The 25,116-nt window shown below is 43.3% G+C and overlaps 1 protein-coding gene across 1 annotated transcript in view; it reads right to left on the reverse strand.

Moving 5' to 3' along the window:
- The window catches only part of LOC140463277 (broad substrate specificity ATP-binding cassette transporter ABCG2-like), a 126,011-nt gene extending 107,723 nt beyond the window's left edge, over nucleotides 1–18,288 (reverse strand). Inside the window, exons 1-2 of the mRNA XM_072557034.1 lie at nucleotides 18,078–18,288; nucleotides 16,046–16,190 (exon numbers count right to left, since the gene is read on the reverse strand). Coding sequence (XP_072413135.1) covers nucleotides 16,046–16,190; nucleotides 18,078–18,288 — 356 coding nt within the window. The remainder of the gene's footprint in view (nucleotides 1–16,045; nucleotides 16,191–18,077) is intronic.
- Nucleotides 18,289–25,116: the final 6,828 nt, after the last annotated feature.

Genomic DNA, 25,116 nt, shown 5'->3' on the forward strand with positions numbered 1-25,116 from the left:
ATGGAAAACAGTCCAAACTTCTCTACTCTTTGCGAGTTTTGAGAAGATTTGTAGCTCCTTCCCCAAAACTCTTTCTCTACTCTTTCCCAAAACTAAAGTGTCTTACCATTATTGAAATCACAGACATGGGGAAACACTCCTAAAAAATTCATGAAAGAAACATAAATTATTATTAGAGGTGTAGACAACAAAAAATGGTCAGAAAAAGAGATGATTAAAGTGGTTATTAAAGCTGTTGGCAGCAGGAAGCAGAAACCCTCATAACATTTAAGGATTATTTAGATGTGCATTTGTGATGATAAGGCATACAAGGTAATGTGCCAGAAATGGGATTAGAATAGTTAGGTAGTTGTGTTTGACTGGTGCAGATGCAATGGCCCAAAGGGCCTTCTTCTGAGCTGTTAACCACTCTGAATCTAGGGTTCATTTCGTAAAGTCATTAAGGGGAAGGAATTGTTTACTTAAGCCACAATAGTGGGATTCATTCAGGTAAGCCACAAAAAATGAGAGAGTCCTCCATTTTACCCAAAGAAAGCAGGAATCCTCAAATTTAACAACATAAAGTGGTAGACTTAAATTTTAGGCATGAGAACTTAGAAATGTGTGGCACAGTGGCTCAGTGGTTAGCACTGCTGCCTTACAGTGCCAGGGACACGGATTCGATCCAGTTTCAGACAACTGTCTGTGTGGAGTTTGCACATTCTCCCCATGTCTGTGTGGGTTTCCTCCACATGCTCCGGTTTCCTCCATCAGTCCAAAAATGTGCAGGTTAGGCAAATTGGCCAAACTAAATTACCCATAGTGTTCAGGGATGTGTGGATTAGGTGCATTTGTCAGGGAAATGCAGAGTAATAGGGTAGGGAATGGGACTTGATAGGCCAAATGGCCTGTTTCCACAGTGTAGTGATCCTATGATGAGAAATCCTCCATATTAATACAAAAATGCAAGAAAACCCACAAGAAACAACACAAAGCAGCAACATTGCGCTTAGTGAAAATAAAAGCCTTTGAAGCAAGGAAAATAAATGATCACCACATCAATAAGACATAGTATCTGAAATAACATTGCCAGGAAGATTTAATTTTACAGATAGAACACAGTTAAACAGCTTGGTGAAAACAAAGATGCAGAACAGTTTTTAAATTAGAAACAATGTCATAAGCTGAATATGGTTATATAAGTCTACAATTTTAGGGCTCATGCCCAAAACATCGATTTTCCTGCTCCTTGGATGCTGCCTGACCTACTGTGCTTTTCCAGCAACACATTTTCAGCTCTGATCTCCAGCATCTGCAGTCCTCACTTTCTTCTACAATTTTTAAACACAACACATGTTCATGCTCTACAGAGCAGCCACAGTACCCAACCTCCTGCATGTATTAGAGAATTAGATCATGTACGGCAGACACATAGAACAGTACAGCACAGTACAGGCCCTTCTGCCCTCGATGTTGTGCTGACCTTTTATCCTACTCTAAGATTAAACTAACCTAAATGTCCTTCATTTTACTGTCATCCATGAGCCTATCCAAGAGTTGCTTAAATATCCCAAATGTATCTGACTCTACATGGCAGTGCATTCCACGTACACACCACTTTCTGACCTCTGACAGCTCCCCTAAATCTTCCTCCAACCACCTTAAAATATGCCCCCTTGTGATAGCCATTTCCGCCTTGGGAAAGAGTCTCTGACTATTCAATTTACCTACGTCTCTCAACATCTTGCACATTTCTATCAAGTCACCTCTCATTCTTCTTCACTACAATGAGAAAAGCACTAGCTCCCTCAACCTTTCTTCATAAAACATGCCCTCCAGTCTGGGCAGCATCCTGGTAAATCTCCCCTGCACCTTCTCTAAAGCTGCCACATGTTTCCTATAATGAGGCGATCAGAATTAAACACAATATTCCATGTGTGGTGTAACCAGGGTTTTACAGAGCTGCAGCATAAACTCACAGGTCTTAAAGTCATTCCTGTTGCTAATGAAAGCCAACACACCATCCGCCTTTTTAACAACCCTGTCAACTTGGGTGGCAACTTTGAGGGATCTATGGACATGGACCCCAAGATCCCTCTGTTCCTTCACACTGCCAAGAATCCTGCCTTTAACCTTGTATTCTGCATTCAAATTTGACATTCCAAAATGAATCACTTCACACTTTTCCAGATTGAACTCCATCTGCCACTTCTCAGTCCAGCTCTGCAACCTGTCAATGTCCCGTTACAACCTACAACAGCCCTCCACACTATCCACAACTCCACCAACTTTTGTATCATCGGCAAACTTACTAACCCCCCCTTCACACCCTCATTCAAGTAATTTATAAAAATCATACAGAACAGAGGTCCCAGAACAGATCTCTGCGGAACACTGGTCACTGAGCTCCATACTGAATACTTTCCATCTACTGTCACCCTCTTTCTCCCAGACAGCAAAATTTCCCTCTATCCCATGCCTCCTTACTTTCTGAATGAGCCTACAATGGGGAACATTATCAAAACGCCTTGCTAAAATCTATATTCACCACTTCCACTGCTCTATCTGCATCAATATTTTTTCTCATACACTCAAAGAATTCAGAAAGGCTTGTGAGGCATGATCTGCCCCTAAAAACGCCATGCTGACTATCTCTAATCAAACTATGCTTTTCCGGCATGGTGGATCAATCATTAGCACTGCTGCCTCACAGTGCCAGGGACCCATTCAGCCTCGGGAAACTGTCTGTGTGGAGTTTACACATTCTCCGTGTCTGCATGGGTTTCCTGCCACAGAGCAAAGATGTGCAGATCAGGTGAATTGGCCATGCTAAATTGCCCATAGTGTTAGTGCATTAGTCAGAGGGAAATGGGTCTGGGTCGGTTACTCTTCGGAGGATTGTTGTGGACTTGTTGGGCCAAATGGCCCGTTTCCACACTGTAGGGAATCTAATCTAATCTAATCAAATAATCAGAAATCCTGTCTCTCAGAATCTTCTCCAATACTTTGCCCACCACAAACGTGAGACTGACTGGTCTATAATTCCCTGGGTTATCCCTACTCTCTTTTTTGAACAAGGGAATAACATCTGCCACCCTCCAATCATCTAGTACTACTCCAGTGGACAATGAGGATGCAAAGGTCTTCGCCAAAGGCGCAGCAATCTCTTCTCTCGCTTCCTGTAGAAACCTTGCGTGTATCCCATCTGGCCCCAGGGACTTAACCATCCTCACATTTTTCAAAATTTCTAGCATCAACCTGTTTGAGCACTTCAGCATGTTTCACACTGTCCTCACAAACACACTCGTGAATACTAAAGCAGTTTTCATTAAGGACCTCGCCTGCCTCCTCCAACTCCAGACCCAAGTTCCCTCCACTATCGCTGATCAGCCCTACCCTCACTCTGGTCATCTTTTTGTTCCTCATGCAAGTGTAGAACGCCTTGGGATTTCCTTAATCCTACCTGCCAAGGCTTTTTCATGCCCCCTCCTAAGTCCATTCTTCAGTTCCTTCCTGGCTACCTTGTCACCTCTCAAGCCCTGTCAGATCATTGCTTCCTCAACCTTAAGTAAGCTTCCTTCTTCATCTTGACTAGATGTTCCACATCTCTTGTCATCCAGGATCCTTCACCCTACCATCCCTTCTTTGCCTCAGCAGGACAAACCACTCGCAGCAAGTGCTCCCTAAACAACCTCCACATTTCTGTCATGCATTTCCTTGAGAACATATATTCCCAATTTATGCTCCACAGTTCCTGCCTAATAACATTGTAATTCCCCTTCCCCCAATTAAATACTTTCCCATACAGTCTGCTCCTATTGCTCCTCATGACTACAGTAAAGGTCAGGGAGCCGTAACCACTATCACGGAAATGCTCTCCCATCAAGAGATCTGACACCTGGTTTGTTGCCGAGCATAAAATCCAATATGGCCTCCCCTCTAGTTGGCATATCCTTCCTGGACACACCTGACAAAATCTGCTCCATCCAAACAATTTGCATTAAGGAGGTTCTAATCAATAGTCGGGAAGTTGAAGTCATTCATGACAACAACTCTGTTACTTTTGCACTTTTCCAAAGTCTGCCTCCCAATCTGCTCCTCAGTGTCTGTGTTGCTATTGGGATGTCTGTAGAAAACTCCAAATGAAGTGACTGTTCCTTTCCTGTTTCTGACTCCCACTCATACTGATTCAGTAGATAAACCCTCCTCAACGACTTCACTTTCTGCAGCTGTGATACTATCCCTGATCAGCAATGCCACTCACCTACCTCTTTTACCTCCTTCCTTATTCCTTTTGAAACATCTAAACCCCAGAACATCCAACAACGATTCCTGCCCCTATGATATCCAAGTCTCCATAATGGCCACAACATTGTAGCTCCAAGTACTGATCCATGCTCTAAGTTCATTTTCCTATTCCTGGCACTTCTTGCATTAAAATACACTTCGCCCCATCACACTGACTGTAACTTTGCCCTAGAAACTCTACCTTCTTCAGGGACTCTTTGCATGCTGTATCTCTTGTTTACCAGTTGTTCTGTCCTCTGATCCATATCTCTGGTTTCTATCCCCCTGCCAAACTAGTTTAAACCCTGCCAAAGAGCTTTAGCAAACCTACTGCCCAGAATATTGGTGCCCCTCTAGTTCAGGTGCAACACGTCCAATTGAGATCTTAGCTGGTGACATCATAGAATGCGAAGGTATCAATATATAAAACAACATACATTTCAAGACGTACTGAAAGCCTTTGACAACTACTTTAACCTCAGAACAGATCGAAGATTTCAGTATCTTTGGGGAATCCATAGATAATTTCATTGATTAGCTCCTCAGATTAGAGAAGAAATGGTGATTAAAAGTCATAAGTATATTACAGAAAGAATAGTTTTTGGAATTGCTGATGAGCCTTTGTCAGATTTATTACAGCCAAAAGAAGATTGATTCTAGAGAAAATGAAACAGATAGTGAGTTAAGCCAAAGTTCAGAAGCAGCACACATCAATTTTTCATGAAAAAATGAACCTTATCACAGGAGATCAGCAGAATGCATTCAATTCCTAACATATAAAATAATACGGTAAGAAGCACAGGCACAATATATTAAAGATCCTTACCAGCATTGTGGAGCAAGAAACCCTCACAGCACAGGCAGTGCTCAATTATTAAGAAGGAATTCATTACCTATACGTCCTTGCAGAAAAATATGCAAAAGCAGGACATACTCACAGAAAGCAAGCTGTCAAATAGCTACTCACACAGTGGTTAATTTGGTAGAATAGTCCACAATAGAAGAAGAATCAAATGAGTTCTTCGGGGAAATAGGTGGTTCAGACCTATTTGGCAAGAGGATATTTATGTCAATGACCATCTCACTGATTTGAAACTTAATGCAGGAGTACTTATCTCTATATTATCAGGTAATGAACCATGGATGAGAAAATTGTCTAGAGATGACAACAGTGCAATTACATGGTTAAAGAGGTATGGCACTTAAAATTGAAAGTATGCTCGAAGCAACTCTCCAACTCGACAAGCATCAGTTAATAGATAACTAACGTGCACTTCACAATCAAGAATTCTGATTTTTGAATCTGAACATGTATTTTGATCTCAATCTTCAGCAAAATGGTGGAAGGAGTCAAACTAGTCAAAATTAAGAAACAACTGGTTTAGGAACAGCTGGTCATGGAATATTGGATAAATTAACATCCAGTTAAGGAACAGCCAGTTGTCTAACAATCAATCAAAGGACAACTAACAGAAGATAAAACTCCCTAGACTCATCACGGGAGCTAAATCAAAGCCGAAATCCATTGAGAATAGCTATTTTCGTACTTTTTTCCACATTGTCATCAAGATGGAAACCTGTAACTATACTGCATTGACAAAAATATTTTCCAGTGCTATCAATACTGATGAGAGTTCAGTCAGCAAGAACTGTGAACAAACATAAGCAATGAAAGCCAATGAGCAAAATACCTCAAGTTCAACAGATGAATCTTAAACTTAGGAAACTCAGGAAGCAACACATTTTATGATAGCTTTAATTCTGATATCAGACATGACCTGATTAATAAGACATAAGTTCAACATGGAATTTCAAGTCCTTATCTTCCCAGAAAGAATCCTCAGTAACGATGGTAGAGATTGTGTCAAACAAGAAAAAATCCTTAAATAGGAGAACTAAGGAAGTGAACATGGCGTTTTCACCAATACTGTTTTCACCACTTAGGCCAAATGAAAACATCTAAGTTAATCAAGTTAAAGTAATGAGTCTATCCACTTTAACACAGATTTACAGGCAGACTAAGATTAAATATCTGCTGACACAGATTGAATATGTCGTGCATTCAATTCTGGGAAGCCACTACTGAGAAAGGATAATCAATATCCTGAGATTTGGTCAATAAGAAATTGCCTGGTTCAGTGATCCAGATTACTGAGAAGACAAAATCATGTGCTTCATTGCAACAGTTGTCCTTGGCAAAGGTCAAGGTCTTCCAGATGAGGCAATGGAATGGTTGTCTGTTTCAACAGGAAAGAGATTCTCTGTGACATATAATATCCTCAAGTTTAAAGGTTCTTGCAGTCTTAGAACATAGAACACAGAACATAAAACATTACAGCGCTGTAGAGGCCCTTTGGCCCTCGAAGTTGCGCCGACCTTTGGAACCAATCTGAAGCCCATCTAACCTACACTATTCCACTCTTGGCCTATCCAACGACCATTTAAATGCCCTCAAAGTTGGCGAGTCTACTATCGTTGCAGGCAGTGCATTCCATGCCTCTAATACTCTCTGAGTAAAGAAACTACCTCTGACATCTGTCCTATATCTATCACCCTTCAATTTAAAGCTAAGTCCCCTCATGCTAGCCATTGCCATCCAAGGAAAAAGGATCTCACTTTCCAACCTATCTAACCCTCTTATTATCTGATATGTCTCAATTAAGTCACCTCTCAATCTTCTTCTCTCTAACGAAAACAGCCTCAAGTCCCTCAGCCTTTCCTCGTAAGACCTTCCCTCCACATCATGCATATTCACACAAGTCAGAAAATTTGGAGGGGTTGGAGAGTGGGAAGAAAGATGGTATAATAGTAAATATAATGATATACATAATGTAAGATATAATAAGAAGAAAAAGAGCTTGGGGTGATTTTGTGTAAGACCTACTAATCAACACCTCTCTTAGTCTCTGTAACAATACGCATCATATAACTGTAACTTGTACATAATTCCAACACATGGTAAACTTCAACTCGTTTCAAACAAGAGCTTTTTCTCATCTTACTAGCAAATAATCTTCCTCCACCAGACCAGATTAAGCAGGCCCTGTAGATACCTACACTAAAAAGAGATTGATGGCAGCAAACCTACTCCACAGTGAGCAATAGTGCAGACAACTCATACAAAAGGTGGTCAGTGGTGAGGAATGATCATAAAATAGCATCCAACTACTGCATGTTTGTGTAAATTCTCAAATTAAGTTAGTAACTCATTTGAATTGTTAGTATTTATTAGAAACAATAATTAACATTTAGCATTTGTGCAACAGAACATCAATGTAAATATTGAAGAGCTGCATCTAACACATTACACACAAAAATATACAATATTAATGTAGCTGCAATATTAATATAAATCTTAGATTTCAACTTACGAAGATTTTCCACTGCCTGTTGGGCCAAGGATAGCATTTAATCCAGGGTTTAAAACACCACTATAAAGAGAGAAAATAACTTTAATAAAAATACTGGTGGAGACGCCTTTCTCAATACATTATTTCACAACATAGACATCTATATTAGATAGAATATACAGTCTAACACAAATCAAAGCATTTCTGACTAAAAGCAATCACTGTCAGTGAATCTCTCAAATAGGAGTACAAATTATGATGATATAATTTCTTGCAGCAACAAACCTTCAATCGCTTTAAATTCACTGAGAACTCCAACATTATCACCTCAAATGTAGAAAGGAAAAGAAAATGATGAATGAAAATGGAAACAAATTGAGTGGATTGCCGAACTATTTTTAACTTCAGATAGAGTCAGTCATACAGTACAGAAACAGGCTCTTTAATCCAATTTGACCATGGTGACCACGTTTACCAAACTAAACTAGTCCCACTTGCCTGCCTTTGGCCCATATCCCTCCAAACCTTTCCTATTCATGTACCTGGCAAATATCTTTTAAATGCTGTAACTGTATCTAAATCTACTACTTCCTCTGACAGTTTATTTCACATACAAATCACCCTATGCGTGAAAATGTTACCCCTCAGATCCCTTTTTTTATAGGTGTTTTTATCAAAAAAAGGAAATTTTTAAAGATTTTTTGACAAAATTACAAAAGTAATACAAATAAGTATAAACACTAATATAAAATTAAATAAATAAGAAAAAAGAAAATAAATAAATAATCATCGAAAAAAAAGAGAAAAACCCAACTAACTACTGATCTATCCTACAAACAACCAAAACATAAAATAGGATATCATACATTACTAACGACAAACAACAGAATAATTAAATAACTAAGTACATACTCAAAATAGATGTACACCAAGTCATAATGAAACCCGTATTTATACGGGATTCCTCCTCCCGGGGGTCCGCGGACCAGCCAGAACCATTACCACATATGACAATATGGTCGAAATATCAGTGTCGATATAGTTCAAAAAGGGCTGCCATATTTTAGAGAATAATTCAGTTTTTTGGTGCACCATATTTGTGAGTAAGTCAAGGGGGATATATTCCATGATTAACCTGTGCCAGTTTGAAAGTCCTGGAGGGCCTTCAGTTGCCCAATTCACGAAAATATTTTTCCTTGCACAAAAGGAGAGAATGAAAAATAGTTTCCTCCCGTGCACGTCCAGGGAGGGAAAATCTGAAAAGCCCAAGAGTAGAGACACTGGTCCAATCTAATATCCATACCCAAGATCTCTGTCAAGGAATTCGCTACTCTATCCCAATACCTGCAGATCTTATGGCATGTCCATAGACAATACGTGAGAGTGCCAACTTCTATTTTGCATTTAGGACACATTGGGGATGCTCCTACCTTAAATTTTGCAAGTCGTTCAGATGCTATATAAGCCCTGTGATCTTTAATTGAATAGTCTGAGTTCTATTACAAATAGAGATCTTTCTGGCATTTTTCCAGATGTCCTCCCACATTTCTAAAGAGATTTCTAACCCCAATTCTTGGTTCCATGTTTTAAATAATCATTCCATGTCTTGATACCTCATTATATGATGAGTGATAAATAGTAATGACCAAGGACGGCCACATCGGCCATAGCACTCTTCTTTCCCTATCTGATTTCTAGGGATTGCCTATCAATGTGGTCTTCTTCTGTATATAATCTCGTATTTGAAAATACCAAAAAAGGTCCCTGTTAGGCAGTCCAAACTTCTGGTGCAACTGCTCAAAAGACATCATAACCTCCCATCGAACAGGTCCCCCAAGCAAGAGATACCTCTGGACTTCCAAGTTTTAAATGTAGTGTCTGTTAGCCCTGGCTGAAATCCTGATGCTCCCACTATAGGGGTATAAGGGGAGGTTTTTTTGCAAGTTACCCTCATCTTGTCGCATTATCCTCCAGGCTTTAATTGTACTTAATACAATAGGGTTTTTGCAATAGCCCATAATAGCTCTCATCTTATCCATAAATAAAAGATTGATAAGGGGACACCTTGCTTGGAAGGTCTCAATGTCTAACCAAATTGATTGTGGGTCACAAGAGACCCAATCAGCTATATAAAATAATAAAGAGCTCAATTGATACCTCCTAAAGTCTGGAAAGTCCAGTCCTCCCCTTGCCTGTGGAAGCTGCAACTTTTCTAATTTGATAAAGGGCCGTCTATAATTCCAGATAAAGGAACCAAGCCAGCTGCGGAGCTTACGCAATGCCAGTCTCAGCAACATCAGGGGGAGCATTCTCACAGGATGTAGAAGACGAGGTAGAATATTCATTTTAACTAGGGCAACTCTGCCTAGCCAGGATATTGGGAGATCGCCCCAGTGTTGAAACTCCTGCCTTATTTTCTCTAATAGGTGCACAAAATTGGCTTTATACAGCTGACCATATACTGGGGTGATAAAAATACCTAAGTATAGAAAACTTAAGACCATAAGACCATAAGATATAGGAGTGGAAGTAAGGCCATTCGGCCCATCGGGTCCATTCCGCCATTCAATCATGGCTGCTGGGCACTTCAACTCCACTTACCCGCATTCTCCCCGTAGCCCTTAATTCCCCGAGACAACAAGAATCTATCAATCTCTGCCTTGAAGACATTTAGCATCCCGGCCTCCACTGCACTCTGCGGCAATGAATTCTACAGGCCCACCACTCTCTGGCTGAAGAAATGTCTCCGCATTTCTATCCTGAATTTACCCCCTCTAATTCTAAGGCTGTGTCCACGGGTCCTAGTGACCACCGAAAGGAAAAGCAAGATCCGTCCGGTAACTGGAAACATTGGCGAGACCACGCAACGGCATGGCGTCCGATTTCATAAAATTGATTTTATAGCCTTAGAACATACTAAATAGATTGACCACTTGAATTAGGCAGAAATTTCAAAGGATCACTTATGAAAAGGAGGACATCATCTGCATAGAGAGTAATTTTATGTTTATCCGAACCAACCCTCGGAGCCACGATGTTAGGGTCAGTTTGTATAGCTTCTGCTAGTGGTTCGATTACTAGCGTGAAAAATAATGGTGAGAGAGGACATCCCTGACTACAGCCCCCACCAACACTAAAGCTATCAAACCTAAACCACCGCTGCTTTGGGGTCATTATATAATACTGAGACCCATTTAGAAAATACCTCTCCGACACTGAACCTTTTCAGTTTATAAAAAAGATATGACCATTCTACCTGATCAAATGCCTTCTCTGCGTCCAAGGAGACAACTAACCCCGGTATTGTTCCCTGTTGACAGGCTTGTATCATATTTAAGACCCTTCTAATATTATTAGTTGATGTACGACCCTTTATAAACCCCATCTGGCCCTCTTTTATGAGACCCTCTCCAACCTTAATGCTAATATTTTAGAAAGAATTTTAAAATCCACATTTAGCAAGGATATGGGTCTATATGATGAGCAATCTTCTGGGGCCTTTTCTTTTTTAAAAATGAGAGAGGTATTTGCTTCTCTCAATGAAGGCGGGAGGCATGTTTATAACTGGCCCCTTTAAATTCTTTGTAAAACTCAACCTGGAATCCATCTGGTCCAGATGCTTTGCAACTCTGAAGCTGTCTAATTGCATTGAGTACTTCCTGGGTTGTCAGGGGGGCATTCAAGATCAACACCTGCTCCGAGGTTAAGCCGGGAAAGGCCAAGCTTTTAAAGAAGGACTCCATCTTCTCAGTTCTATCCTCACAGTCCTGCAATGTACAAAGTTCAAAATGACACTTTCTAAAGGCTGCATTGATCTTTTTATGATCAAAAGTCAGAGTACCAGCACTTTCTCTAATGGACATAATAGCTTGAGGAGCCTTTTTTTTCCTAGCAAGATATGCTAGGTATCTGCCAAGTTTGTCGCCATATTCATATAATCTCTGCTTTGTAAGTAATATTTCCCTCTTTGCTGTTTGGGTAAGTGCGGTATTCCAGGCTGCCCTAAGGGCTGTGATCCTTTGTAGGTAAAAACAATGACTGGAGATGCTGGAAACCAGATTTTGGATTAGTGGTGCTAAAAGAGCACAGCAGTTCAGGCAGCATCCGATGAGCAGCAAAATCGACATTTCAGGCAAAAGCCCCTCATCAGGAATAAAGGCAGAGAGCGTGAAGCGTGGAGAGATAAGCTAAAGGAGGGTGGCGGTGGGGAGAAAGTAGCAAGGAGTACAATAGGTGAGTGGGGGAGGGGATGAAGGTGATAGGTCAGGGAGGAGGGTGGAGTGGATAGGTGGAAAAGAAGATAGGCAGGTAGAACAAGTCATGGGGACAGTGCTGAGCTGGAAGTTTAGAACTAGGGTGAGGTGGGGGAAGGGGAAATGAGGAAACTGTTGAAGTCCACTTTGATGCCTTGGGGTTGAAGTGTTCCGAGGCAGAAGATGAGGCATTCTTTCTCCAGGCGTCTGGTGGTGAGGGAGCAGCGGTGAAGGAGGCCCAGGACCTCCATGTCCTCGGCAGAGTGGGAGAGGGAGTTGAAATGTTGGGCCACGGGGCAGTGTGGTTGATTGGTGCGGGTGTCCCGGAGATGTTCCCTAAAGCGCTCTGCTAGGAGGTATCCAGTCTCCCCAATGTAGAGGAGACCGCATCGGGAGCAACGGATGCAATAAATTATATGAGTGGATGTGCAGGTAAAGCTTTGATGGATGTGGAAGGCTCCTTTAGGGCCTTGGATGGAGGTGAGGGAGGAAGTGTGGGCACAGGTTTTGCAGTTCCTGCAGTGGCAGGGGAAGGTGCCAGGATGGGAGGGTGGGTTGTCAGGGGGGCGTGGACCTGACCAGGTAGTCACAGAGGGAACGGTCTTTGCGGAAGGCGGAAAGGAGTGGGGAGGGAAATATGTCCCTGGTGGTTGGGTCTTTTTGGAGGTGGCAGTTATGTCGGCAGATGATTTGGTTTATGCGAAGGTTGGTAGGGTGGAAGGTGAGCACCAGGGGCGTTCTGTCCTTGTTACGGTTGGAGGGGTGGGGTCTGAGGGCGGAGGTGCGGGATGTGGACGAGATGGGTTGGAGGGCATCTTTAACCACGTGGGAAGGGAAATTGCGGTCTCTAAAGAAGGAGGCCATCTGGTGTGTTCTATGGTGGAACTGGTCCTCCTGGGAACAGATACGGCGGAGGCGGAGGAATTAGGAATAGGGATGGCATTTTTGCAAGAGGTAGGGTGGGAAGAGGTGTAATCCAGGTGGCTGTGGGAGTCGGTGGGTTTGTAAAAAATGTCAGTGTCAAGTCGGTTGTCATGAATGGAGATGGAGAGGTCCAGGAAGGGGAGGGAGGTGTCAGAGATGGTCCAGGTATATTTTAAGGTCAGGGTGGAATGTGTTGGTGAAGTTGATGAATTGCTCAACCTCCTCGCGGGAGCATGAGGTGGCACCAATGCAGTCATCAATCTACCCACCTCCATAACCAGCGCTCCTCAAACATTCCAGAAGATTCCCCCGGCCTCTTGAACTTCATTAGCCATGCGGCTGGTGCAGCTGCCACCCACACGCTGATTGATGATGTCACTTCTGCCCCATTATGGCCACTCCCACAACCACTTCCGCCCCTCACAATTCATCATACACCACACGTGACATCACTTCCGCCCCTCACATCTTTGCTGATGCCACAAGTTTAGTGAAATCCGCCACCCCTACTGCCGTGGTCACGACCACTTCCGCCCCCACCAGCGCCACTCACCTGCTTTCTGCTGACATGCCCCCCACAGACCCCACTTTCACTATCCCCACCCTCCAGAACCCCGAGGGGAACACTACCCCTGCTCATGACTCCACCCCCATTCCCACCATCACACCCACTCCAGTTACAGGTTCCGCCCCCACTCCCAGCTCTACACCCACACCAGATCCCAGCTCCCAGCCCTGCCGAGTTTTCACCATCCCCCAGACCTCCCCCTCACTAAAGACGAACGATCAGTCCTCAGCAAAGGACTCACCTTCATCCCCCTCCATCCACGCATCCACGCCATGACGTCGAACAATTGTTCCGTCGCCTCCGCCTCCAAGCTTACTTTCACAATCAGGACTCCCGCCCACCTTCCGAGGACCCCTTTTCCCACCTCCAACACACTGCATCCACCTGGACGCCCCGCGCTGGCCTATTACCCGCCCTCAACCTCTTCATTTCCAACTGCCGCTGCGACATTAACCGCCTCAACCTGTCTACCTCACACCCCCACTCCAACCTCTCACCCTCACAACGCACAGCCCTCCTATCCCTCTGCTCCAATCCCAACCTCACCATCAAGCCAGAAGATAAAGGGGCCGCAGTGGTAGTCTGGTGCACTGATCTCTACACCGCTGAAGCCAAACATCAACTCGAGGCCACCTCTTCTTACCGCCCCCTCGACCATGATCCCACCCCCCATCACCAAACCATCATCTCCCAGACCATACAGAACCTCATCACCTCAGAAGATCTCCCACCCACAGCTTCCAACCTCATAGTCCAGGAACCCCGCACTGCCCGGTTCTACCTCCTTCCCAAGATCCACAAGCCTGACCACTCTGACCGACCCATTGTCACAGCATGCTCCTGCCCCACTGAACTCATCTCTACCTACCTCGACACTGTCCTATCCCCCCTAGTCCAGGAATTCCCCACGTACGTTCGAGACACCACCCACGCCCTCCACCTCCTCCAAGACTTCTGTTTCCCCGGCCCCCAACGCCTCATCTTCACCATGGCTATCCAATCCCTCTACACCTCCATCCGCCATGACCAGGGCGTCCAAACCCTCCGTTTTTCCTCTCCTGACGTCCCCAACAGTACCCTTGCACCGACACTCTCATTCGTTTGGCCGAACTGGTCCTCACCCTTAACACTTTCTCCTTCGAATCCTCCCACTTCCTCCAAACCAAAGGGGTAGCCAAGGGCACATGTATGGGCCCCAGCTATGCCTGTCTCTTTGTTGGCTACATAGAACAGTCGATCTTCCGTAATAACACCGGCACCACTCCCCACCTCTTCCTTCGCTACATTGATGACTGTATTGGCGCCACCTCTTGCACCAGCGAGGAGGTTAAGCAATTCATCAACTTCACCAACACATTCCACCCTGATCTTGAATTTACTTGGACCATCTCTGACACCTCCCTCCCCTTCCTGGACCTCTCCATCTCCATTAATGATGACCGACTTGACATTGACATTTTTTACAAACCCACCCGACTCCCACAGCCACCTGGATTACACCTCTTCCTACCCTACCTCTTGCAAAAATGCCATCCCATATTCCCAATTCCTCCGCCTCCGCCGTATCTGTACCCAGGAGGACCAGTTCCACCACAGAACACACCAGACGGCCTCCTTCTTTAGAGACCGCAATTTCCCTTCCCACGTGGTTAAAGATGCCCTCCAACGAGATCGTCCACATCCCGCACCTTTGCCCTCAGACCCCACCCCTCCAACCGTAACAAGGACAGAACGCCCCTGGTGCTCACCTTCCACCCTACCAACCTTAGCATAAACCAAATCATCTGCCGACATTTCCGCAACTTCCAAAAAGACCCAACCACCAGGGACATATTTCCCTCCTCACCCCTTTCCGCCTTCCGCAAAGACCGTTCCCTCTGTGACTACCTGGTCAGGTCCACGCGCCCCCTACAACCCACCCTCCCATGCTGGCACCTTCCCCTGCCACTGCAGGAACTGCAAAACCTGCGCCCACACCTCCTCCCTCACCTCCATCCAAGGCCCTAAAGGAGCCTTCCACATCCATCAAAGTTTTACCTGCACATCCACCAATATCATTTATTGCATCCATTGCTCCCGATGCGGTCTCCTCTACATTGGGGAGACTGGACACCACCTAGCAGAGCGCTTTAGGGAACATGTCCGGGACACCCGCAGCAATCAACCACACCGCCCCGTGGCCCAACATTTCAACTCCCCCTCCCACTCTGCCGAGGACATGGAGGTCCTGGGCCTCCTTCACCGCCGCTCCCTCACTACCAGACACCTGGAGGAAGAACGCATCTTCCGCCTCAGAACACTTCAACCCCAGGGCATCAAAGTGGACTTCAACAGTTTCCTCATTTCCCCTTCCCCCACCTCACCCTAGTTCTAAACTTCCAGCTCAGCACTGTCCCTTTGACTTGTCCGGACTTGTTCTACCTGCCTATCTTCTTTTCCACCTATCCACTCCACCCTCCTCCCTGACCTATCACCTTCATCCCCTCCCCCACTCACCTATTGTACTCCTTGCTACTTTCTCCCCACCTCCACCCTCCTCTAGCGTATCTCTCCACGCTTCAGGCTGTCTGCCTTTATTCCTGATGAAGGGCTTTTGCCCGAAACGTCAATTTTGCTGCTCATCGGATGCTGCCTGAACTGCTGTGATCCTTTGTAGCTTAGTAATGGAGGGCTTGTCAAGATACGCTGTCTCAGCTGTCTTCAAGCAAGCCTCGAGCAGGCGCTGTTGTTCTCCCTTTTGTCTTTTCTGGGTCGCAGAATATGAGATGACCAAACCTCGCGCATACGCCTTAATGGTCTCCCACATCATCGACAGGTTACTGGCCGTACCTGAATTAATTTCCAAAAAGGTTTTGAATTCCTGATAAAAATATTTTATAAATTTGCTATCCTTCAATAAGAAAGAATCCATACATCAATGTTGGGGGCCGATCCCACCGTCCCTAGTCTTGACTTCCATATATACTGAGGCATGATCAGAAATAGCTATATTCCCTATTTTGCAAGACAATATGGAATTCAAAAGGGTTGAGGGAGCAAAGAACACATGAATTCTAGTATGGCACTTGTGTGGGTTAGAGTAGAAAATAAAGTCTCCTCCCTGGAGATGAAGACACCTCCACACATCTACCAGCCCTAGCTCCTTATTCAGAGCCACCAGTTGTTTAGATCTAAGAGATATACCCTTTGTATTCTTAGCTATCCTATCTGTCTCTAGGTTCATAATACAGTTAAAATCTCCTCCTATAATTTTATGGCAGACCCCAAAAGCCATCAACTTAGAGAACACTTCCATTACAAATTTACAGGGGTGCGCTGGGTGGGACAATAAAGATTCAAAATTCCATATTCCTCTCTATATATTAGGGCTTTGATCAGTATATACCATCCAGACTCACCTTTTATCTGGCTTAACATTTGGAAAGGAAGATTCTTCCGAATGAGAATGACTACTCCCCTACTTTTTGAACTGAAAGATGAGAAAAAAGCCTGATCAAATCCACCTTATTGTAGCTTTAAGTACTCTTTGTCAAGTAGATGTGTCTCTTGTAAGAGAGCTATGTCAACCCTTTCTTTTCTGAGACTTGATAATATCATTTTCCTTTTGATTGGTGAATTGCTCCCCTTGACATTCCAGGTGCACCACCTCAATGAATGGCTAGCCATGATCGTTCAGGCAAGCCCAAGACCCCCCAGGAGGAAGAATCCCACCCAAAAGATTTTGAATAAAGACCATGGAAAATTCACAAATGCAAAAATTCTTTAAACATTTATACCAACACAATTAAAAACTAATCCTAAGGGTGGGTTGGTCTTCGGAGGATCGGTGTAGACTTGTTGGGCTTAAGGGCCTGTTTCCACACTAGGAATCTAATCTAAGTAATCTAATCTAATCTAAAAAAAATGCAAAACACATTTGAAGGGAGACTTCCCCCCTTGCTCCCAGGGGGCGTGACTACTTGTCAATAACTCCACCATAACCTCTCCTAACTAGAGCACTGACCTTGGCCCAGTCATTATAGAATGGAGTAGACAAATTCAAGTATTCTATAAAGCCAAAGTTAAAAGTGAGTGACCCCACCCCCACACCAACACCTAGGTGTGGTTAGCAAGCATAATACAAAATATAAATATATAAAACTACAAAGTTACAATCCCAGCAAGTATTAGGTAACTAAATAAAATGACAAAATAAAACCCCGCTCTAAAGAGAGGTAGAACAAAGCAACCCCTCCTCCCACACAAATCGAATAAGCCGCACGACCTGGAAGAAAGAGAGAGTAAAGAATATGCTCCCTGCCCACCCCCAGGGAAAGATAATGAAAAAGAGATGAAGAAGGGTAAACACGGTGGGGGCAAAATAAAATCGTTATCCATACGGTTTAAGTCCCACAGTCTATTTAAGAGACTTCAAGAATTGTTTAGCTTTTTCTGGTGATCCAAAGTTATGGATGGCTGAAGCGCAGCATTGCTGGGTAATGCATGGAGTATTGAATATTTAGGTCTCTTAGACGCTTCTTCGCCTCATTGAATGCCCTCCTCTTGCAAACCACTGCTGGAGAGAAGTCCTGAAATAACATTATCCTGGAACCCTTGTACATCATGGCTTGGGGATCCTTCCCCAGGACTCTGGAGGCTTCCAGGAGCATTTGTTTTTCTCTATAACATTGGAGTCGGAATAGAACCAGGCAGGGGCCCACTCCACCCGCACCTGACCTGGTCCCAACTCCACCTTCAATAATTGTGGGAGCCATTGCTCCAAAATGTCCACAAGCTGGCCTTCTTCTTCCCGTTCGGGAAGGCCCAGCAACCGAATGTTTTTTCGACGGCCCGGATTGCTGAGGTCATCGATGTGCTCGTCTAAGGTCCGGATTCGCTGTTCGAGAGCCCAGACCTGACCTACGGATAACTCACCAGCAGTCTCCATGGTCGTGGCCCGTAGCTCCGCCCCTCTGACGCACTGTTTAAGTTTTTTGATTTCTCAGTCATGCTTCTGCAGCATAACCGAAAACGACTCCCACCTGGACCTGGACTCCTCAATAAAGGCGTCGATCTTCTCTTGAAGTTTGTTGATCCCGGAGATCATGCTCGCCTCTGCAAGTTAGTCCCCTGAAGCGGCTGCGGATGTCTCTGCTGCTGTGGAAGGGGGTGGGGGAGGGGTCACTGCCTGTTGCGAACTGCGGGAACTTTTGCCCTTAATCATTTTAAAAACAACACCAAACTGTCCAAGTTTGATGTAAAATGACTAACAATGCTGGGCAAAAGCTATCTTAAATTATTTAAAGGGTGTGGTGAAGGTGGGTGCCCCACTTTGCCCGAGTCTTAGGCAGAGCACTACAGACCCAGACTTGCTGGGTCGCCACCATCTTGAATCTCCCCCCTCAGATCCCTTTTAAATCTTTCTCCTCTCACATTAAATCTATGCCCCCTAGTTTGGAACTCTCCCATCCTAAGGAAAAGTCCTTTGCTATTCACCTTATCTACGCCCCTCATGATTTTATAAACCTCTCCATATAGCTCAAACCCTCCAACCCTGGCAACATCCTCATAAATCTTTTCTGAACCCTTTCAAGTTTTACAACCTTCTTCCTATAGGAAGGAGAACAGAATTGCACACAATATTCCAAAAGTGTCCGAACCAACTAGACATGGGCGCACCATCTCCAGAAGCTGACTGAATGTAGCCACATGGGCTACCAAGTGCCAAGATGGGCTGTAAACAAGACACAATTCAGTGCTCTATGTCTTCATATTGTTGAGTATTGGGCCCTCCTGATCTCACCCTTCACACCACACCCTCCTCCAACCCTCAAAAGTCCTCATATCCACCATGCCAACCCACGCCTCCTCCCAGATCCTATGACAACTTAGCTTTCATTCATGACCTACACACCCACTCATCTCTATAGTCTTTTATTGTACTTACATCGACTTAGTGCCAACAACTCTTTTCATAGTCTATACTACTCAATAAAAATTGACTGCTACTACAGTAGTGAAGGTAGCACTTATAAAAAGGGCTCCAAAAGGTGCTTACATGACAAGGCCAATGACCACAGTCCTCATAGCTGCAAAATCAAAGATGTGAGCAAGCTGCACCACCTCCCCCAGGGCAAAAGGGCAACCATAAGGATTGTGCACACTCATAAGTCACAGTGTTGCCCTGAACATTTATATAGTCATGTTACTGGTTTATGCAATGGTTGGCATGCTATTTACATATCTTTATCAAACATTATTTATATCATATTGTTACAAACTCAAAAGAGTGTCTGTTCACTTTAAGAAGGAAAGAGTTTTCTGAATTTTAAAGTAAATTTAAAGTATAACCTCAGCTGCCAGAACAAAACAGAACAGCTAAAAGGCAAGCTGTTCCTAAATAGATACATGTAACAATTGGAAGTGAACTGTATACCTGAGTTTTGGTTGCTATTTTGACTAACAATTCAAATTTAACTCAAAATAAGAAAAGCAAGATACTTCAGATGCTTCAGATCCAAAATAAAAACAGAAAATGCTGGAGAACAGGGTTCTGAAAAAGTACCACAGATTTTGAAGCATGAACTCTGTTTTTCTCTCTCTACGGATGCTGCCAGACCTGGTGAGTTTCTTCAGCACTTACTGCTTTTTATTTCAGCTTGTACTTTAGTTAGAATAAACCCTCATATCTGTAAACAGAATAGTGGCAGTGGTCTGCATATGTGCCTGTGATCACAAGCCAGCTGAATAAGGTTGTGAATTTCTTAATGCTTGATTAAAATATTGCATTCATTAAGCAAACCTACAAAGCAATATGTGCAATTGATGACATCACGGGACCTTTGGAAAGCCTTTCCTATAGGAAGTGTTTATCATTCTCTTGCCGTCCATCTCTCTTTCTAATGGGAACAAAATGTATATGCTCTTCCTAGCAAACAAAGTCTCGACTACCACCCAAATGGAACACCCAAACTGCAAGCTGGGAAATATCATTGCTATACCTTGCTGAAGCCTAGAAACAGGTCACAGAGTCATGGAGATGTACAGCACGGAAACAGACACTTTGGTCCAATTTGTCCATGTCAACCACATATCCCAAATTAATCTAGTCCCGATTACCAGCATTTAGCCCATATCCCTCTAAACCCTTCCTATTCATACACCCATCCAGATACCTTTTAAATATTGTAATTGTACCAGCCTCCACCATTTCTTCTGGCAGTTCATTCCATACTTGTACCACTATCTGCGGGGGAAATAAATTGCCCCTTAGGTCCCTTCCCTCGGCCTCCGACACTCCAGGGAAACAGCCCTAGCCTATTCAGCTTCTCCCTACAGCTCAAGCTTTCAATCCTGGCATGTATTGAAAGCTGAAGTTCACAATCAATTTGACAGTCATAAACAGTGCTGCTCATGTCATGCTGCAAGACTGCAATTGTGGCTGCAACCGATGAAATAACTTAGTGACAGCCTCCTTGATGAAGCAAAGGCACATGAAACAAAGTGGTCCTTATAGAGTGTTCTGCAAAGTGCCCTCTTCACTTGCCTCAAGAAAAAGCTGCTCAGGTTCTTTGGTGTCCTCTTGCTGATCCCCAATCGTCTTTCAGACTAGAAACAGCTCTTTGAAACATCCATGATGACAGAAAAATTATCTGTGAAATATCCAACAACTATACATAGACTGCACTTCCTTCACTAACATACTCTCATGCTTCATCAAATAAATTTATTTTACAAATTTGTGCTATCTCCAAGAAAAAACTAAATGTACTGATTATTACAGCTTGATCTATTGAAAATGACATATGGTTTAATGTCCCATCTGAAAGGTATACCTCTGGCAGTGTAGAACTCATTCAGTATTGCACTGGAGTGCTCAAGTCTCTGGAATAGAAGCTGAAAACATAATCTCCTAAATCAACATGGAGTACAGCGCTCAGTAATAGCTTAAACCCGCTTTCGTTAATCCATTGTTGAGATTTTCATTATTTTATCTCATTTTTGGTTTGGAACTAAGTTGAAGTTAAAATTTGACCTTTGAACAGTAACTTGTTTTGTAAGGCAAGAGAGAACAAACAAACTGATATTTGTTATGAGAACTGGCCTGGAGAGATAATTATTGTTTGATTGCTGCTCCCAAAACACTATGCAATTTTCAGCAGAGATATGTGTTGCGTAGGGACTGGCAGCTGATTGGTTGTTGAATGGGTCAATCAAGGGAGGAAATGGTGTTGACTAGCTGGTCACAGAGAATGTTGTAAAAGAAAGAGAAATCATAGTTTGAATTATGGGTTTTGGGCAGAAGGCTGTGTGCATAGAAGCTGCTTACTAGAAGCTATACGAATACTTTTCCCTCTCTGGTTTTACACCCAATCAAATAATGCTGTTGAAGATTTGAGGAAAGAATTTATTAGACATAAATAAAAGTCTCCAGAGATCTGCAAAGGTTATTTGTATGAACCAATGACTTTGGAATTCAAAGAAACTATAATCCTACGTGCCTGGAATACACCACATCGTTCAAGGATTTTTGAAGTAGTACCAATTATGAAACCATTGAACTAGCATATTACAATTTTTAATTTTTCTTTTAATTTATCCCTAATTGCGTCTTTGTCTGTCCATCTGTATATGAGTAGGGGTGGTGTTTTACGAAGGTTTGGCATGGATCATAGATATTAAGTAGTTTGCCTTGTGGTTTATCCTGATGAAGGGCTTTTGCCTGAAATGTCGATTTCGAAGCTCCTTGGATGCTGCCTGAACTGCTGTGCTCTTCCAGCACCACTAATCCAGAATCTGGTTTCCAGCATCTGCAGTCATTGTTTTTACCTTGTGGTTTATCCATGTTCTGCTAAAGTTACACTATTAATAATAAATCATTAAGATTTTTAAGTATAAATTTTGTATCTGATATCTGTTATTGCAAAGTCTGATTAGGACAAGTAGATGATTTTAAAGGTCATTGAATATTTTAATTTTACTGCATTGCAAATCCATGGAAAGGGAGTATGATTGGGTTTGACCTGCTGTGCCCATGTTGTAACACCATGCCTTTATACATGTATACAAACTTTACTGTTGAATATTTAAATTAGCCACTTTCAACCTTGGACCTGGATTAATTCATTTCTTCTTTGTTCAACAGATGTGAAATTGAAAACTCTGCACTTCTGCAGCACAACTTCCATACACATCAATGCCTTGCTAGTTCCTTCTGACATCCTCCAACATTCTGCTGTCAGAGATCTGATGCCTTTATTCTTTGTTACCATCATTATTTTCTTTTATTTAGTTATTTTTTCAAACAGTTCCACCTCCTTATCTTGTACCCTTGCTGCAAAAACTGAGAAAAGATTAGATTCCCTACAGCATGGAAACAGGCCCTTCAGCCCAACCAGTACACACCAACCCTCTGAGAAGAAACCCACCCCCCTCTGACTAATGCACCTAACACTATGGGCAATTTAGCATGGTCAATCCACCTGACTTGCATATCTTTGTGACTGTGGGAGGAAACCCACGCAGACACGGGGAGAATGTGCAAACTTCACACAGACAGTCGCCTGAGGCTGGAATTGAACCTAGGACCCTGGTGTGAGGCACTGTGCTAACCACTGAGCCACCATGCTGCTGTACTCATTTAGGATTTGTACTTTTCAGTTAGTTTCCAAAGGTTTCCTGTTTCGTATCCAATAGCCATACATGATCTTTAATTACTTGTTCAACTTAATTTGTTTAACATTCTGTTGGGGAAAAGTAAATCTTGTGCTGTAAAAGGGATGCCCCTGTGGTTCTGGAACCACTCCCTTGCCTGGTGGGCCCTTCTACTTGTCTACAACTTAGTTTTATAGAATTACCTCGAGTACATTGTTACAAATATTGTCTAGTAATAGATGTATTTAGTTGATAGATCGAAACCATCCTAATGACTGATAATACTGCTATAACAGTGGTCAAGTGCCTTATGAAAGACATGTTCCCCGGTTTGGAGTTCCAGGTGGCATTAATAGTGACGGAGGCATTCATTTTACCACGACAGGGACAGGAGGTATTAGTCAGGTTCCAGGCATTGCATGGAAATATCATTATCCTTATCAACCCCAATCCTCAGGTATGGTGGAATAGATGAATGGTACCCTTAAAACAACCCTGACCAAGATTACTCAAGGTACGCGCCTAGTACTCACCCTATTCGAGGTCCTGATGGGAAGACTGATGCCCACAGGGGCAAGTCCTCCAAAATTTCCCGTAGATGTTGCACTACTTCTAACACAGGTTCTACTGGATTATGTCAAAGCACTCTGCAAGATGATTACCAAAAATCATAACCGAGTAAAAAAATTCCATTCCCATACCTAGTAATGAGCCAATGCATCCCTTCCAACCTGGGGACAGTAATGATAAAGTCGTTTGAAAAGAATTCTCTCTCGCCCAGTACCTAATTTTGTTAGTTACCCATACGGCATATCAGTTTTTCTCTATATATCCTCTTAGCATTTTTGACCTTTTGTTTCAAGCTACTCCATAACATTAAAAACATACACCTGGATAGAATGATAAATTTCCAAGTCCATATTTAAAATGATAACTGCCTATACAAATGTGTCCTTCTGCAATTCCACCACCCACTCGCAGTGATGCTATTGGGTCATAATTGTGCAACTCCCAGCTCCTCAGCCTCTATAATATAGGAATATCAAGCAAGCAGTTTTTGTTAGTTTAATGTTCACCCTATAGCTTTTTTTTGTCACTCAAACCAATTTTTGAATAAGTCTCACAGAAAATGGTTAGCAGTAGTTAGGACTGCTGCCTCACAGTGCTGGGGACCCGGGTTCAATTCCAACCTCGGGAGTTTGCACATTCTCCCTGTGTCTGCGTGAGTTTTCTCTGGGTGCTCTGGTTTCCTCCCACAATCCAAAGATGTGCAGGTTAGGTGAATTGGTCATGCTAAATTACCCATAGTGTTCAGGGATGTGTAGGTTAGGTGCATTAGTCAGAGGTAAATATAGAGTAGGAGAATGGGTCTGGGTGGGTTACTCTTCAGAGGGTTGGTGTGGACTTGTTGGGCCGAATGGCCTGTTTCCACACTGTAGGGATTCTAATTCAAAAAATAGCACAATTCTTGTACAATATGTTCATCATAATTATGTAAGGACTGTAGGTATCTTATTTGAAACTTAAACTGTATAAGAGACACTTTGACTGCTCTATTGAAAAGAATTAACTTCTTTTAAAAACTCAGCAAAAGTGGAACTGTATGCTATTCACTGATTGATTACACAGTAGCGTGTAACTTTTGAAGAAGCTAGATTTAATCCTTTATGACACTAGCTGGCACCAGGTGCCTTTCATTTGGGGGAAAAAAGAGCAGTTCAGCAACAAATTCTGTACAGGTACATGAGATAGTTTGGCACGGTGGCTCAGTGGTTAGCACGGGTCCCAGGTTTGATTCCGGCCTTGGGCGACTGTCTGTGTGGAGTTTGCACATTGTCTACATGGGTTTGCTCCGGTTTCCTCCTACAGTCCAAAGATGTGCAAGTCAGGTGAATCGGCCATGCTAAATTGCCCAGAGTGCTAGGTGCATTAGTCAGAGGGAAATGGGTCTGGGTGGGTTACTCTTCAGAGGGTCAGTGTGGACTTGTTGGGCTGAAGGGCCTGTTTCCACACTGTAAGGAATCTAATCTAAAAACTGCAAGGGCAGCTGCACTCAGGCCTCTAAGTACACCAGCTCTCTCTCTCTCTCTTCTCATTCTCTGAATGGAAGAAAATCAGCATT

The sequence above is a fragment of the Chiloscyllium punctatum genome, chromosome 38 (assembly GCF_047496795.1).
Source record: "Chiloscyllium punctatum isolate Juve2018m chromosome 38, sChiPun1.3, whole genome shotgun sequence".
NCBI lineage: Eukaryota > Metazoa > Chordata > Chondrichthyes > Orectolobiformes > Hemiscylliidae > Chiloscyllium > Chiloscyllium punctatum.